Here is an 18303-nt window from a genome sequence, read left to right as displayed (position 1 = left end):
CAAGTCCAGGGTCAGACGAGCAAACAATCTAACTAACGTTGATTTCGGGCTGTTCGTGCAGTAAAAATCAATGGTTGCTTCTGAAACAAAGGTGAGCAGTTTTGTTGACATCTAGTTCACTTCTTGTTTAACACGCAGAGTGCATATAGCTGGCACGGAACACACGTTTGATGTTTCTCATCGGGCATGTTTTGTAGATGCGCTGTCGGGAAGTTTTGAAAGTGGTTTGACGGCACAAGCAGAAGACTAAGGATAACTGCATGGCTCTCCCAGGTAGCTATTTAAATAATTCCAAAAACAAATAAACTGTCGATGTGCCCACCTAACATAATGGGATATTTAAATAATGAATAAGATTGTTACGAAACAGACTGTCGCGCTTTTCTTTTGCCAGAATGTCAGCGCTGAGCTTCCGTTCTAGAATTCTCCATCTCTCGATGTGTCTGTGATGGTGAGATAGCGGGAGTTTGAAACTAACTGAACTGGGGGTATACTACGAAGGAACCTTAACATACCCAATGTTTCTTTCGTTAGCTAGTTTCACAACACTTTAACAACCGCAATCGGGCGTATCACGAAGGTGGTTATCAACTTGCTAAGTGAATACGGGCTCTGTTAATCGAGTTACACACGTTCCCATGAATGTGTCTGTGTCGTCATAAATGACCCTATAGCAGTAGGCTACAGTATGAACCGTACTCGAGTAACGATATCTGAGGGAAAAAAATACTGATATGGACGGATACAAAGAACATAATACAGTCATAATTTCAAAAAGTAACACTGTTGTCGCCAACAAAGCCAGGGACAAAAATAGCTAATAGTGTGAATGTTAGTTAATATAGCCTACCTTATGCACCTTACCACTGCAAATAAACAAGTAAACACTCTCACTAATTGTCCTACAGTTTATTTCTAATGTGACAACTGCTCATTCTAGAACTCCTAAACATTACACTTGGTACACGATGTTTAAAATATTTCCTGAAGCAATCACACCGAAGTTTATTCATAAACGCAACAATTATTGGACTCAGGCCAGTGTCCCATACTTAAGGGAAGTAGATATTGACACATAGGATTCAGCGATTAAATTCGGTATGTAAATAATTGCCACCACCCCCGAGCTCTACAGGATCCTGCAGGAATATTGATATCATTTTCCAGGTTGATTGGTCAATGCTTTTATGTTTCAGTCCGATAGCCTGAACATGCAGCCGTAAAGCGTAAGTTACCAGGGCGATACACCCCGATTTAAAGCGAGTCTGCTCCGTGATACGGAAAACACAGGGTTAAAGCTTAGGTTAGCTCTCTCTTCTTAAGTACACTCCTCTGCACTGTTACTGTAACGCTATTTAGGCAGCTTGCTTTGTCAGCCAATTCACAGTATTCTTTCGTGTTAGTTATAGTTGGTACTCCATCCCGTCTAAGGAAATAATAACCAATAAGTCCCTCTCTCGCAGCTGTGTTTCTTGATTTCGTAATGGGACTCCAAATAGGGAAGCTTAGAACTTATTTTTCTTTTTGTTGCTGAGAGAAGTCAAATTCATAATTTTTTTCCCCACATGCAAGGTAGTTCAGGTTGACAGTCAGCCAGGTTGACTATTTATGTAGCCTCAGTGATGAGCTGAAATGTGGTCACTATATAGATTTGCCAGAAACCTTGATCTAGATCTTTGCAGGCTCTTAATATAGAGCAAAACTCTGTTAAAAAATAATTTCTGACTTCCAAATGGCTCTTTTTTTTTCATTGCAGGCCCAAATAAGGATAACATCAGAGCAGGATGCAAAAAGTGTGGTTACCGTAAGAAATCCTTAATGCATTCCTCTTCAATCATGTGTTCAGCAGCTTTTCTCACACTCAAAGCACTTTTCAGTAATAAGGGGGCAACTTGCCTCAACCAGCACCAATGTGTAGTACTTAACTGGGTGATGTGTGGCAGCCATTTTGCACCTGAACGCTCACCACACATCAGCTGAGGTGGAGAGGGAGATTTTGGGATCTTTAATGACCACAGTGAGTCGGGATCTCGCAGGACCAAGTGAGAACATTATGTATAATCAGGGTGTATCCAAGCCTGAAGACCATATTTGGAAACGCACAGATAATGCGTTGTGTGCACGTTTATTCTTCCCGATATTGACAAATGGGGAAGGTGTCATATGTGAGGGCTTTATTTCATATTATGTTAATTTGTCCAATTACATTTGCTCCCATAAAATGGTGGCTGTAATTCCTACACTGACCACCTGATATGGATGTAAATACCCTCAAATTAAAGCTCACTGTTTCTACTTTAACTGCATATTCATTGTTTTATTTCAAATTCAGTGTGCTGGCTACAGAGCCTAAAACAAATGTGTCAGTGTCCCAATACTTTTGCATTTACTGAATGCTGTCCATTTTTTTGCACAAAAACTTGAGTAAATTTAGGAGATTAAGTTTATTAGTCTGTTGATTCTTACCTCTTTTCTCTCATCAGTTCTGAGTTTTTGTATCTTCATGTGAATACAAATATATGTTTTTTTCTTGCTTTGAATGTTAAGTAAAATGTACTCATTTAGTAAAATACATAATTCACAGATTAAGATGAAACATATTAATCAGAACCGTGACTGCAGCCTACGTTAATCCTAACGATGTGGATCCCGTACACTGTTGCTGGCTGCGCAGCAAAACCTCATCTCGACCTGGAATTGTTGCCATGGTGCCCAGTCAGGCTCCTGCCTCACGTGGGGTTGCGTTTGTGTCGGTCTCCCAGCGGGTCACCTGACGTTTGAGTGTCGGAACTTTGTACGCGTGGACCCGAGGAAGGACATCGTTCTGGATGTGAGCAGCACCAGCAGCGAGGAGAGTGAAGAGGAGCAGGACGTTTCACAGGACAAGCTGCCGGGCAAGGGTAAGAGCTGCGAAAGCCTGCGTAGAAGCTGCACTCCCATTACTCTCCTGTCTCATCTTCACCAGAGTGCATTTGCATGTACTTTAAGAAGCGCAAACATTCACACATCTCCTCGTGCAATTAAAGTTCAGACAATTAATCTTGCGGATGGTAATGTAGGTATCCCACATCATAGATGTGACCTTGCCATCATGAACATCAGTCCTACAGTTTATACATTTTTTAAGTGATTTTTCTGTAACTGGACCCCGGATATTCTGCTTACAGCAGTGTTTATTCCTGTGTTAGGTTTTTTTTCAGACTTTTGAACTGTTCAAATGTTCAGGTTTTAACAGTTTATAGCATTTTGCCAGTACAGTCCATCAGTACTATTTTTATTTTATCCAATATTCTTTTCTTGGAAATGGGATCGAAGCAATTTTGTTTTGCTGCAGGTTCCCAAGAGGATTCCGGGAAAGCACAGCACAAAAGGAAAAATAAAGACAAGTCTCACAAAAAGTTACGAAAGAGGTAACTATTTGATAAAATTGTTCATATGACCAGCCATCACCTGTCAAGCTATTGGCTGATGTTAACTGAGAGACCATTATCTGTGTCCTAGAGATGTAGTGTGGGCTTAACTTATTCACGGTTACCAGGGTTGAGTTGGTGCCCTGCTAGTTCGCTGCAGTTTACCAGTTGTTTGTTTAATTTAATGCATCTATCAAAAAATACCACCCTATCATATAATCTCAAAAGCAGCAACTGACCATTAATCACTGCATCTGTGCTTAATGCTTAAAAGGTCGTTTGACAGGGTAAGCTGGTCCTTTCTCTTCACCATCCTCAACCATTGTAGATTTGGCCCATATTTCATCATCTGGATAAAAATCCTTTACAACTTCCCCAATGCATAAGTAATTACCAGTGGACACATTTATAAACCCTTCCATCTACTGAGAGCTACCAGGATGCCCACCCTCACTATCACCATTATCACTATCACGGTCAGCACTACTATTCGCATTTTCGTAGAACCCCTTGCCACATCCATTAGAAAAAAATAACAATACAACCAAATCATCGAACCAAATCATCCATCCATCCATTATTTGTACCTGCTTATCCTGGGCAGGGTACTGGAGCCTATCCCAGCGTGCACTGGGCGAAAGGCAGGAATACACCCTGGACAGGCCGCCAATCTATCGCAGGGCAGTAAATTATAATTGCTAGTAAAAATTAAGTTGACCAAAGAGGGTGGTGGCGGGAGATAAAAATAAATTAATAAAAAAAATTTTTACAGGAAAACGCATAGCCCATATTTGATCTCATTTGCGAAAGGTTGGTTTATCTGCTTAAAGGAAAACATTTCTTCACCCTCTGTTCAGTCCATGTGTTGTTACTTATGTTTTTGTTGTAATAAAACCAAAGATACATAGATTATGTAAGTTATTAAAGGTACCTTTTTAAACCCTGTTGTGGTCGGCGTAGCTGAGACGAAGGCCCTGAAAGGAAAAGGCTTTGAGCGCATTTTCATCAGAGCCCTGTCTGCCACGCTTCTGCACAGCGGCACTGAGCAAACATCCGGGGGACACTTACAGATGGCATTGAAACCCCAAATAGATATCAAGTGGACCCGTCTCTGAGTCGCTAAGAGCTTCTGTAGAAGTTTTTTTTTTTTTGAGGTTGTTGCCCTTGTGGTGGTTTTCATTGATTTTTTTCTTCATACCCCCCCTAATGGGTGACTCACAAGCGTCTTTCTCTGACGACATAATAGCTCTGGAGCTCTTTACGGTGTTGTTCCTTCTTCCCGCAGACGTAGCAGGTCTGTTGTTGGCATTCAGGGGACTTGTATGGAACACTGTGATAAGACGTAGCTGAAGGATGCTGTGCCACAAGCACTACTCTGCTCTGCACTGCTAGAGCCAGATTTCACACAAGGAGTTTTTAGCACTTGGTCATCAGCTCGGCTCCCATGGAAAAGCATTTGGTCAGCAGTGGACCTCTCCTGGCCTGACACTTTTGTGTGACATGTATTTGTTGGTCGCAAAAGTACCAAACGAATGGACGGCGACTTTTCATTTTAGGTTTTGGGGGGGCCTCCTAGTTGATGCCAGCACTGGGGCAGGAGTCCCCTATGTAGTGATGCACCCTGTGCTCCCCCAGTCAAAATCCTGACCGTACCAGTGCCAACTAAGGCTGATGGTCCTGCGTAATTGTTCATTGCTTTGTATGCGGAGGGAAGACTTCACTTGACAAGTTGTCCCGTGACTCTTTGCACATTACACCTCCTCTAGCTGGTCAAAATTCAGTCCTCCAGTATAAAAATTGCACACCTCATCCGGTGCACTGCAGAGTGAAAAGAAACGGTGGCACGTCACACTTCGTCCACTTGTCTGCGCTCTCCCGAATGAACAGAGGACCACGCGGCAGTGGGACAGGACAACGCGTACCGCAGGGAATTCCGCTAGCAAAGTCAAGCAAGGGAATCAGAAGAGCTATAAATGGGATAAAAGTTCCAACCTCGGAAGAAAGGAAAGTAGAAAATACACAGCCTTTAGATTTGACGTGATTATGGGCACCATCACCGGTCATAAACCCAGTCATCTTTGTAATTATGTTTTATACAAATTATTGTATTGTAGAAGAACCCCCTACATGACGCTTTTAGGCCCTTGGCTGGAGAACGCATCCACACTGTTGCATGATGTTAGAAGTGATTTTGGGCGGTATGTGACGGGTATTCTCTCAGGGCTTTTTTTAAACATAGGGAATGCATTAGGCCACATGATGACTGCCAAAGGGCAATGTGACTCAGTTGATGATGCAAGTCTTGTGTGATTGGAGACACTGTGTCCCTCTCCACAGGGCATACTCATCAAGCGATGATGAGGAACGGAGCAGAAAGAAACACAAGGGACACAAGAAGAAGGGGAAAAAAGAGAAGAAGGAGAAGAAACAACACAAGAAAGAGCACAAAAAGGCGGAGAGGCATTCCTCCTCATCTGACAGCTCTCAAGAAAGTGACTGACAGGAAAGCAGTACAATCAGAGCTTTCTGACCCGAAGTTAAATTAAAGTCTCAATTTGTTTTCTTTTTCTTTTTTAACAGGCATTAAATGCAGCGTTGAAATAGGTGTATGAATAAAATGTTCACATCACTGATTAATTGAAACTTGATTTGGATGTTCTTTGATTAATTTGCTCGTATTTACAAATGCCTGTATTGGTCTCTATGCAGGTCATTTATAATGAGATGAACATCCCGTTCTTTGAGGGGGGGACGTTCCTGTGCTATTTTTTGGTTTGGTTGGTTAGTATTGGTTCTGGCTTTTTTTTCCTTTGTTCCTAGTCAGTGCCAGTGTCTTCTAATCAAAGATAAATAATTCACTGCTGATTGCATCTCTGAAGGGTCTCTTGTAGTCTTCTCGTTAAGACAGACTGAAAGAAACCACCTCAAGCCATCAGTCGTTAATTTATAGGCAGAACACGACAATTGACTAATGCTAAAGCTGTAAATAGTTGATGTGTAATGAGCATTTATCAACAGTAGATACAACCTTGTATACTTAATTTCTTTTTTATTTTTATTTCAGAGCATTCTCTAAAGGGTCGATGTACATTGCTTTACATAATCACATTTGTTTTCAGCTCTAGCACACGTCTGTTGAGTAAACATGATTTGAATATTCCTGATGTACTTCCCTTCTATGCTGAATTCTGTTTCTCTGCTTCTTTTTAAAATGCAATGTTATGCTAGTGGAATAAACACCTGTATTGCAAACTTTTTAAAAGGTTGTGCTGTCTATTTTTGTTACTTGATTTGCCACCCAATGCAGATCATGTAAATGCATCTCTCATTGTTCTTATTTCTTGATCTCTGGGCTATTTGACTCTCTGAATTGCAAAATATGGGAACTTTACTATGGAGGGGGCTGACAAACAGAAATATTGTCCAACGTATTTGAGACCCTGAAGGCAAGACCAGTTTTAGGTCAGGATGCATTTTTTAAGAAGTACTCAATGCAAGCTAAAATCAATTTAGTCCATAGCATGCACTTCATCGAAAACACACAAAATGCATTTGGATTACATGCCCAAATGTGTTCATGTGGGTTTTTGCAAAGTATTTACTTGCTCTTGTCACCAACCGTAGCCTAAGAGTGCCTATGAGTGCCTGAACCCTCATAGTTTATGATGTACTGAAAGCATTGAATTGCATCCTTGAAAGGTTTTCACCAATGCATTCTACGAAACACAATTGTTTGTTGCCAGAGACTTCACCTACGACAACAAAACACTCCAGCCCAGAGAGTATCACACAAAAATATTTTTTCACACATTTTTATGCCACATCTTTGTTTGTCTATTCAGTCTTGAAACCCTCTGAGGTGTGAAAATGACGTGTTTCATCCAGATAATTCATATAAATTTAGCATTCTGTAGAGTAGAATTTTTTTTTTTTATTCTTTCTTTTTACAAATTTGGCACCCAACATGAGGCTGTACATGTTCAATTCCCACCCTAATTTTGCACATTCAGTTATCTGCAAGCACAGCCATGTTCATGCTGCCAGTACAGTTCTCTGAAACAGCAACGCTTGCACAGAGTGGAGTCGGAGGAAGATCGTGATATGCCACTTTAGCATGTAGCCCAGTGGTGCTTCATCGACCAGCATGGGTCAGCTAGATAGCAGTGACCCCTAACTGACTGAAACCTCCCATAACCTTGGCGACAATAATCAGAATTTCTTTTGATGTTATTACACAGGGCTTGTTCTGCTCGGCACAAATCACATTTAATGGCATACGTACACACAATATGATTGCAGTCCCCTCTGTATGGTGACAAGGACCTGAGAAATAGTTTTCATCCAACTACACTTGTAGTAAGGGCACCTTCATTTGGGATGATGAAATATAACTAGTTTAGCACCCTAGTAATGGCTTGGTGTCTTTTGAGTGTATAGTACAATTAATGTGGAGTTCAACTGACTGCACGTGGGCATGATCCTACAGCTGATTGCCAATATGTTATTTAGCTAACTGCATCAAACACAAAGTTAAACTGAAAACTTTTGTTTTTTTATTTGAATTTTGACAAAATACATACTCAGTACTCAAAACTAATAAAACAATCCCATAATTTCAGATGTCCCACAGAATGAATCTTACAGGTACTCCAAAACTGTATTGAAACTCACAATTTTTACATTTATCTATATTACAGTGATGGCAAAGAGAGGCTCTATGATCATGGATGACTTGTATGAACCAATCAAAGACTTTGCTCTCCAAATAAAACTATTATTGGTCCAAATCAATCAGTGATATGTAAGCAATTGTAGGGTTCATTAAGCTTCACTCAAAAGTCACAGTTCATTGATGACCATGATATGCACTTTTGTACGTTGCTTTGGATAAAAGCATCTACTAAATAAATGTAATCTAAATGTAATGCAATTGTATTATTATGCTACTGCATGTTATAGACAATGGCATTTTAATTAATACCCTTCTACAACAACTGAACCTTTCACTGATGACAATATCTGTGTGTGTGTGTGTGTGCGTGCTTGCGTGTGTTTTAATATAACAGTTATTATATCAGTTTACACAAGAGTTCACACATCCTGGAACCGCAGAAAGTCTGAACTGCAGTGTTAATTATTTGTTGATTATTTATTTTAGATTTGGTTTATTATGTTCGTATCCCCAACCGGAGTGACAATAGCCGTTTCACTCTCTTGAATTCTTTTCCCCAGTCTGGTTGAAGGGTCTTCCCCATCTGTGGAGTTCTGACTTGTGATGCTACTCTGTGTCACATTGCCTTTTGAAGCTGCAAGCACACAAATAATAATACATTAGAATGTCTCTTTCATTATACTCAGGCCTCAACATGGACTCAGCAGAACGCAGTGAAAAGCATTCTGATGCAGTCTATCAGAGACCATTTTTAAAGATGAGTTCTAAAAACTACTGTTCTGTTTAATAGCTGGTGTAACTGACTTCCCATAGTGTTGCCTTTATACAGTATCTTTCCCTGCTTCATTTCATTCAGAGCTGTTCCAAGAATTCAGTTTGATTTGATTGTCTTCCCATTTGAATCAAGTAAAATGTGTTTATCAATAACTCAGTGATAACCCAGGCCAGAACTGATTGTGATGAAATATATTATTAATTAGTTTGTTTACTTATTCGTCTATCTGTCTGTCTAAGAGCTGCTTTGTGTTTTAGTACAGTGGGCTGAACGCAACCTTAAGCTTACTGTTGATATCATGGAAAAGTGATGAGGAGAGTGCATATAGTACAGGCAATTCAACAAAGGTAGAGGCAGTCATTACAGTGATCCTCATAATTCATTATCCCTTGTAAAAATGATGTGTCAATTATAAGCAGGTTGTAGCCAAAGTAGTTCATTTTCTGAACGGTAACCACTGTCACTCCACTGGAATAAATCAGATTTAATTGTGTTGATGTTCACTTCAACAGTTTTCTTCTGGAGTCAATCATGAAATAAATATCAATACTATGTATACAACAGTGTGATTCATGTTGTTGAAATACTTTCTTTTCATGCATTCTTTGTCACCTTTTTTTGTTTTCTATGATGTACACTACAGAGTGCAGCTGTTTGGTGTATCAGACACCGCTGGTGCAAGGATTTTGCTCTGCGCCTGGTCTTATTGTGGGGGCCGAGCACACCTTTCTCTGTGGAGCCGTCTAGGATGTGCAACTTGAGTCCGGAATCAAACCGCCGCTGTGGCTTCTTGTGGAGAAACAGGGCGCAGAGGACGCAGACGCTGACGACGAAGGCCAGGAGGACGAGCGCCGCGATAGCCAGTCCGACCAGCGCCCCGATACTGAAACAAGTCGGTACAGGCGAAGCACGACATGGTTCCTGCATCAACCCTCACATTTTTTAAACACGCCTGCATGCTTGTTTATCTTCCAAGCCCCCTCAACCCGCACACACACACACACACACACACATACACACAAGTACACCATCCTATCAAATACTTCCAGCTTACTGTCTTTAAGCTGTAACTGAACAACAACAGGAAATGCCAAGATTCAGGGGGAAAATACTTTAGTAGTTTGACCCCAGTTCGTGTTTTGGGCAGACAGTATCTTCATGTATCAACACAATTCAGAGCTACTGGTCCAGAAACCAGTTAAAGTTCACAATGATGAAGTGCAAAACCAACTTCTTTTCTTCTTTGTCCAAATGTATGAAATGAAATGTGTTGTCTGAAATAAAAGCACTCAGATGCTACCAGTGAAAAATCATATTATTTATAAACTAAGAAGTATAAAACTAAAAACATGCTTCTGTCACAGCAACCTATGCTACCTTTCACTTTTCCCCCCATTTTACTGCAGATGTAAAATGTTTACAAAGAGCCATTTCACACTGTCATGCCCCCCTTTCTGTTCAGGCACCTGTGCTGACCTGCTCCCTTTAAAATCCCTTCACTCACCTCAGGGTCCACATGTACGCATGCTTGTAGGGGAAGTAATTTCCCGGCTCACTGCAGCAGTACTTCATGTCCTCAAACCCACAGCAGAAAATGTGCTCGGGGCTGTCTGGGTCCAGGGGACAAGTGAAGCGCTCCACAAAGCGGATGTCATCACTGTAGTAGCCCTCGCAAACATGTGCCTCAGCCATCCTGAATGGGGGTACGAGGGGGCTCGAGTCTGACCAGACTGATGAGGATATGAACCTGGTGTTTTCCTTCCCACCTTGCGCACAGGATGTGTAGCCAGCTGGGTTTATCTCTGTCTCAGGGTACTGAATGGGGAGGAGGGCACTGCTGTCATCAGAGAGGTGGGCTTCCATATGTTAAGTTTTTTTTCTCACACTGGGGAAATTTTACCTCACTCATTAGATTTTTGTGGTTCAGGCTCAGTTCATCCATTTTTTTCTATTGTCTATTTTATGTTTTTTAAAATCTCTGTTACAATGTTTCTTCAAAAAGGGCTCTCTCTCTCCCTCTCTCCTCTCTCTCTCTCTCTCTTCTCTCTCTCCCTCTCTCTTCTCTCTCTTTCTCCCCCTCTCTCTCTCTCTCTCTCTGAGTGAGGCACAGCTGAGCACTGTTCTTATTAAATGTCATCAATTCACCTTGCTTTGAATTTTAGTGGAGAATGTAAAGTGCCCTTGTTTTTCTTAAGAGAGACCAAAAGGAGAAGGGTACATGTTTATCTGATTGGATTCACATAAGTAGTTCCCTGCATAACATGCTTGAACATAGCATGCTGAAACAAAGGAGGGAAAAGATGTGCTTATGCTGTCTTGTTTTTTCCAGAAGAACATCTGAAAAAAATGACTGGTGTGTGTGTTCAAGTGTTGGCTATCTTTAGTTCAGATTGGTCAGGTCATTCAGACGGAGTCAATGAAAATAACAAGCAATTAAATACGGAAGAAAAATGTCACTGCAGAATCACTTAGTATCCAAATGATGCTTGTTCACAATCTATTCCTTGTGTGCAATTTAATATTTTTTAATCTTAACATGTGATTAGATAGAAAAGATAAGGTGTACAGGAAAAAGCAGACTGTTCATGTCAATATGCCTGAGCAGTGAGCATCTTTATATTGCACATAATTCAATTTCAAATTATTTAATTTCATTGCAATAATGACACCGTGAATTGGTGGTTTTAGGCTCTGGACTGTTAAGCTCTGCTTTGACATTTCTCTATTTAGTATGCTTAGAACAATAGAGAAAATTAACATGATAGACAAAATGTCTGTACAGAAAATGTCATGCACTTACAAATGGTGAAACATTACTTTAATTAAAAGCCTTTTGTCAACTGTTGCCAAGGCAGCAAGAAGGCAGTGTTGACGAACATCTGACTGACTCATGCTAATTGTTAGGTAAATACCAGACCTAACAGCACCATGAGAGCACAGGTGCAGAGCTGTGATTCCTCAGATGAGTACCTCTGAAAGATCCTTTGATCATGAGTCACATAAAGAGGAGAGTACAATGTGACTGACCCCCATTGGACAAAGCAATAAGTCTCTCTCTCTCTCTCTCTCTCTGTCTATCTATCTACCTCTCTCGATATGGCCTGATACATAAGCATGTAAAATGCATTAAATGGGCACAGTGACACAAAAAGATCCACTTATCACTAAGGGAAGAGCATAATAATGATAAGTGGATGGGATCCATCCATAGGCTATATTGATAAAAACCATTTGAGTTGCATATAAAAATGCACAACTCTTAATTCACAATGCATGAAGATTTGGATAAAATATTAAAAGCATCTGATTTAAAATGAATAAATGCAATAAATAAAAATAATACTACTGCTTATAATAATAATAATAAAAATAATAATGTATTTATTCATTTTAAATCAAATGCTTATAATACTTCATCCAAAAAATCATGCATTGTAAAGGAAGATTTGTGCATTTGCTACACAAAAATATGGCAATAGGATCTGACTGCTGACCTAATCAGCTGCACGCTCCACCACAGTAGGTGGCGGTAATGCACCTTCCACGCAAGTTAAAAACAAACACCATCGAAGAAGAAGAAGCGTTTCCGCCAGTGACGTCAAAGTTCAAAATTCGAAATCATGGCGTCTGAATCGAGTAGTGCAGAACTGAAGAGAAAATTAGATGTTGATGAAGGAAACGGCGGCAATGCTGAAGACGAGGAATGGGTTGGGCCGATGCCAATTGAGGCGACACCTCAAAAGAAAAGAAAAGGTTAAAACAAGTGTTTATATCCAAAGACTAGATTGTAATTTTGGTATATAATTAACCGGCTAACGTTAGCTAGGTAGCACACTACTGTCGTGACAACTCTACTAACAAGCATGCAACCTTTAACAAATGTGAGTTACTTAACATACAGAACAGTGCGATCTGAACCATATTTGTGCAGGTACGCACGAGTTGTCACTGATAGCGCTATCTAGATGGTTAACGTTGTCTAAATGTTTCAGATAGCTTAACGTTATGTTACCTACTAGATAATGTGTTTGCATAGATTAAGACACCTCACTAGCAAAAGATTAGTTGGCTACTAACGTTGGGTAAATTCGGCTAGTATACAAATTACTTTTCATTTGTTCGCTAGTTACTTTCACGCTGGCTGGATACATTTCGAATGACCTGTTTTGTATTTCCGACAGTGCTGGACTATGAGCGTGTGTACCTGAACAATCTTCCTTCTGCCGCTATGTATGAACGGAGCTACATGCACAGAGACGTCATCACTTATATTGTCTGTTCAAAGTAAGCCCTGTTTATATTCATCGAGGCGGCACAAAGATATTTGCCAGCACGGTGCCTTTTATTTGACCATTTATTTGACGGTTGATGTATGCCTTTTGTTACTGATTTCGATCTTGTCCACCAGCAGTACTGGTAAATCAACAACAGCTGCAGGACTGTAGTTTTCTGAATATTTAATCATTTTCTTAGTCAATCCATCGGTCCTGGCTATGGGTAATTCTATAGTAGCTCCAACTGTTTGGTTAATTGGGACAGAATGGAAACTACTCATGGAATAGTATTCACATTGACATTAACTTTCAAGGAAAAACTGACACTTTGGCTTACAAGCTTTTTCAGATTTAGATTTTCAGAATAGGAAATGTTCATTTTTCTGTTACTCTTCCTCTAAACTGACAGGACTGACTTCATCATCACAGCCAGTCAAGATGGTCACGTCAAATTCTGGAAGAAAAAGGAGGAGGAAGGAATTGAGTTTGTTAAACACTTTCGCAGCCACCTAGGTGTGTCTTTTGTGTTTTTTTTTATGTGGGGTAAACTTTGTTTCATTTACAAGTAGAAGGAGATTACTGGAGACAGTGATGGATGTTGTGTCTGTGTGCTTTGTCCCTCAGGTGTGATCGAGTGCATTGCAGTCAGTGCAGAGGGCGCTCTGTTCTGCTCTGTTGGGGATGACCAGGCCATGAAAGTGTTCGACGTGGTCAACTTTGACATGATCAACATGCTCAAGTTGGGGTAAAATCATGTCTCTTGCTACTGTGAGTTTTAGAAGAGCAGCCAGAAAAGTGGCTTTGGAGAATGGCAGTTCCCATCCTAGAAACAAAATCTGAATTTAAGGGGACTTTGTGTATGTATAAAAATTAATTTTATTTTTTCTTGCAACGCAGCTTCCATCCTGGCCAGTGTGAGTGGATCTACAATCCAGGTGATGCCATCTCCACGGTGGCCTGCTCAGAAAAATCAACAGGAAAGATATTTGTGTATGACGGCCGGGGAAGCAACACGCCATTCCACACGTTTGACAAGATGCACTCCTCCCCCCTCTCCCAAATCCGCCTGAACCCACGTTTCCGGGTCATAGTCTCTGCTGACAAAGCCGGCATGCTGGAGTATTGGACTGGCCTTCCCAACGAGTTCAAGTTCCCCAGACAAGTGGACTGGGAATTTAAGACCGACACAGACTTGTATGAATTTGCCAAATGCAAAACCTATCCCACCAGCCTGGCCTTTTCGGCTGATGGCAAGAAAATGGCCACCATTGCCTCGGACCGCAAAGTGAGGATTTTCCGATTCCTGACTGGGAAGCTGATGAGAGTGTTTGATGAATCGTTGACTGTAAGTTATTCCTCCAGATAGCTCTGTGTGCACACTACACAACTATAATGCTGCTGCAGGGGGAGCATGCAGCCTTTGTGATTGCATGTAAAAGTACGGAATGCCTTATCTGAGGTCATTAGAAATGCACACACATCATAGGTTTTCAATCTCTTTTTAACGACACATTAGTTCACACTTTCTTATAATTGATTTTTCATTTAATATTTCTGCTTTACTTTTGTAGCTCTTCTTATCATTTTGTCTCTATTTTATCTTTAACTGTTAATTTAACCTTTATATCATTACTTTATTTGTACATTCCAGTATATACATTTGTAAATTATTTAACTGTACAGAGCTGTTAATAGTGTCTTTTTTAATAGTTTGTTTTATGGTATTTTGCAAATCGCTTTATATTGTTACAGTTTGCACAGACACAGACAGTTGTTAGTTAGGTGGTCACACACAACGTCCATTAAACACTAAGGCTTTCATATTCAATCCGTTAAAATAACACTGCAAAGCTGTGTTTGCATGTGACGCCTGGGCTGGCTTACTCTGAGCTCTTTCATCCTCTCAGATGTTCACCGAGCTGCAGCAGATGCGGCAGCAGCTGCCTGACATGGAGTTCGGCCGCAGGATGGCCGTGGAGAGGGAGCTGGAGAAGGTGGACGGCATTCGGCTGACAAACATCATCTTTGACGAAACCGGACATTTTGTCCTCTACGGGACCATGCTGGGCATCAAAGTCATCAACGTGGAAACCAACAGGTAACCGGAGATGGAAACCATGGTGTGATTGTGGCAATGCTTTCATCCAATAAATGCTGCAGATTCTATGGGAAATCAGCAGAATTTGAGCTTTTACATTACATTGCAGGCATTTGGCAGACGCTCTTATCCAGAGCGACGTACAACAAAGTGTATAACCATAACAAGTGTGTTGAAAACACACTTGGAGGGAAGTACAGTACCAAGCGCAGGGAACGACCGCGTAGTTTAACTTGGACCCTGTAGGTTAATATAGAATATATTTAATGCAGCTGCTGACTCAAATTGGACTGCCTATAAAATTGCAGATTTCAAAATTAAGCCAAGTTACAACGAACAGACTTAACCATATGTCTTACTCAAACAATAGAAGTGGGACTGAGAAAAAAGAATTAAAATAAACCCAATGGAGAATAGTGAAAAATTATGGTACACATGATGCTTAAATGGAAACTCCACCGGGAAAAGTTTGAACTCAAAATGCAAAAAAGGTAAATTTAGAAAGTCTATCTTTTGGTTTCCTTTTTAAAATTGTTTACTTATTTGTTATTCATTTACAAATTTATATCAGAAGACACAAACACAATGGAGCACTATATAGACAGGTCTGCTAGCACTCTGGCACCATAGTCTCCCATTTTCCAGTGGATGTTTCCTTTATAAACACTAGCCACCACTCAGACGCTTATCCTTAGCACAATTCACAAACAGCCATTTCAAAAGAATTAATTAAAATGTATCTTCATAGAGCCACCTGAATTGCTTTGAGAACCAATCTGGTGCAACAGAACCCATTGGCATTCATGTATACAACACTGTTTTGTACAGTGTACAATACATTTTCTATATAGCTTTCTTGAATATGCTTTATTCAGCATATCACGTACAAACACCTTTCCGCCCTATCAAAAAGCACGTAGCATCTTAATACATGTTTAAAAGGAAGTTACTTGGAAGAAGAAAGAAACCACATCTCACATTTTCTTGCCCTGATTAATTTTGTGGGCTGCCTGGTCGTCCTGTATGCTTCCCTGTGATCTGACTGGGACAGCTTGATCCGCACCTTTCCTTGAAGCCCCTCAGTCAGTTCTGGGTTTATGGAAGGTCCCCACAGGTGAGAGGATTGTTAGCGCATGTTGAGACGCGTCACTTGTGCCCCCTCTCACAGATGCGTTCTCGCAGATCTCTCACACACACACGTGTTCTCACACAACTCTCGCAGATGCGTTCGGATCCTGGGAAAGCAAGAGAACATCCGCGTGGTGAAGCTGAGCCTGTTTCAGGGCATCGCCAAAGCCACGCACGCTGCCCCCACCATCGAGATGAAGGCCTCAGACAACCCAGCCCTGCAGGCCGCCGAGCCCGACCCCGTCATCTTCTGCACGGCCTTCAAGAAGAACCGCTTCTACCTGGTGAGACACATGCCGAAGTTCAACTGAAACGCTGCTGCCTTTCCTGCACAGAGAGTAAAATGTGCTTTGCGTTTTGTATACGAAACATAAAATGCACTTTGCATTTCATGGCCAAAATGTTAAATGTGCTTTGGATTTCATCCACAAAATGTAACATGCATTTTGGATTTTGTCCAGAAATCCATTTTGAATCATTACAATAACCATTTTAATATAATTACCATATTAAATAGACACAAAATGCCCATGAAACATCTTTTAATTTTGCATTGCACATACATACTGTAGCAACTCTGTCTGGTCCATTTAAATTTTCTCTCCTGCCCTGCCTGTTACTTGCAGTTCACCAAGAGGGAGCCTGAAGACACAAAGAATGCTGACTCAGACAGGGACATCTTCAATGAGAAGCCGTCCAAGGAGGAAGTCATGGCGGCCACACAGGCCGAGGGTCCAAAGAGGGTGTCGGACAGCGCCATCATCCACACCACCATGGGAGACATCCATATCAAGCTCTTCCCTGTGGAGTACGTAGTCTGCTGTGAAGCCACACCCATTGACACTAAAGGCTGAAAGGTCATCGTTCTAAAAAAAAAAAGCAAGCAATATACGCGGCATTCAACTATACATTTCTAGTTTTTTTGTGGTATTGTTAAATGTGATCATTTTTTTTGCCCAGAAGCATGGCTCACGGTGCAATTATAGGGGTCTTACTCATCGTTTATCTCTTTTCAGATGTCCAAAAACGGTGGAGAACTTCTGTGTTCACAGCAGAAATGGCTATTACAACGGTCACATATTCCACCGTGTCATCAAGGTAAGGTGTTTCTCCCAGAGATGCTGCTCAGTGGTGTCCTATCGGGTGCAGTGCATTTGGTGCTGTGTTTGGAGACCCTTGTGGGTTGGGCTAATGGATGCCTGCGTCACCCCCGTACAGGGCTTCATGATCCAGACAGGAGACCCCACGGGAACAGGGATGGGCGGAGAAAGCATCTGGGGAGGAGAGTTTGAGGACGAGTTCCACCCTACGCTGAGGCATGACCGGCCCTACACGCTCAGCATGGCCAACGGCGGCCCAGGAACCAACGGCTCCCAGTTCTTCATTACCGTCGTCCCCACTGTAAGAGCAACGTTTTATTCCTTGTGTGTGTGTGTGTGTGTGTGAGCATGAGATTTGTACCTCATAAAAATAATTTGATGTTTTTTCTGAGCAAGAAATGGGAGTAAGTATTTGTACAATTTGCTGAAAGGAGGTTCATTACCAGTTTGTAAAATAGAAATCCTGCATAGTATTCCTTTAACAGTTTAACATATTTCTGTGTAGCCCTGGCTGGACAACAAGCACACCGTGTTTGGGAGAAGCGCGAAGGGAATGGAAGTCGTCCAGAGGATCTCCAATTTGAAAGTTAATCCAAAAACCGACAAGCCCTACGAAGACATCAGCATCATAAACATCACCATCAAGTGAACAGAAAAGGCTGTTTGGGTTTCTTTCTTTTTTCTTTTCTTAAGCGAGCTGAATTGAAATGTACAGTATGCATAATAATGAGTGTAAAGACAGAAATGCCTTTAGATGTAGTCTACATCTGTTATCTTGACTTTTTAACTGCAGTAAAGATTATTTCCTAATGTCAGTCTTCTTCCATTTAGGGGAAACCATTAGCA

The 18303-nt window shown here is 41.1% G+C and overlaps 3 protein-coding genes across 3 annotated transcripts; 2 read left to right on the top strand and 1 right to left on the bottom strand.

Annotated features, from left to right (window-relative positions):
* Positions 1–68: 68 nt before the first annotated feature.
* On the top strand, positions 69–6672 carry srek1ip1 (SREK1-interacting protein 1). Its single transcript, XM_064307007.1, has 6 exons — positions 69–91; positions 198–273; positions 1757–1804; positions 2763–2900; positions 3335–3410; positions 5748–6672. The coding sequence occupies exons 2-6, from the start codon at positions 261–263 to the stop codon at positions 5908–5910; spliced, it is 438 nt and encodes a 145-aa protein (XP_064163077.1). The 5' UTR covers positions 69–91; positions 198–260; the 3' UTR covers positions 5911–6672.
* A 341-nt stretch (positions 6673–7013) lies between these two features.
* Positions 7014–10720, bottom strand: LOC135238867 (protein shisa-like-2B). Its single transcript, XM_064307006.1, has 3 exons — positions 10362–10720; positions 9583–9740; positions 7014–8716 (listed from the first exon to the last, which is right to left on the bottom strand). Exons 1-3 carry the CDS (start codon positions 10718–10720, stop codon positions 8565–8567), a joined length of 669 nt encoding a protein of 222 aa, XP_064163076.1. The 3' UTR covers positions 7014–8564.
* A 1710-nt stretch (positions 10721–12430) lies between these two features.
* ppwd1 (peptidylprolyl isomerase domain and WD repeat containing 1) lies at positions 12431–18267 on the top strand. The gene is made up of 11 exons (XM_064308906.1): positions 12431–12610; positions 13039–13141; positions 13541–13644; positions 13756–13876; positions 14029–14476; positions 15039–15229; positions 16452–16641; positions 16984–17165; positions 17374–17455; positions 17576–17758; positions 17963–18267. The coding sequence occupies exons 1-11, from the start codon at positions 12478–12480 to the stop codon at positions 18104–18106; spliced, it is 1881 nt and encodes a 626-aa protein (XP_064164976.1). The 5' UTR covers positions 12431–12477; the 3' UTR covers positions 18107–18267.
* Positions 18268–18303: the final 36 nt, after the last annotated feature.

The sequence above is a fragment of the Anguilla rostrata genome, chromosome 14, assembly GCF_018555375.3.
Source record: "Anguilla rostrata isolate EN2019 chromosome 14, ASM1855537v3, whole genome shotgun sequence".
NCBI classification, from domain to species: domain Eukaryota; kingdom Metazoa; phylum Chordata; class Actinopteri; order Anguilliformes; family Anguillidae; genus Anguilla; species Anguilla rostrata.
This window is presented reverse-complemented; position numbering and strand designations above follow the sequence as displayed.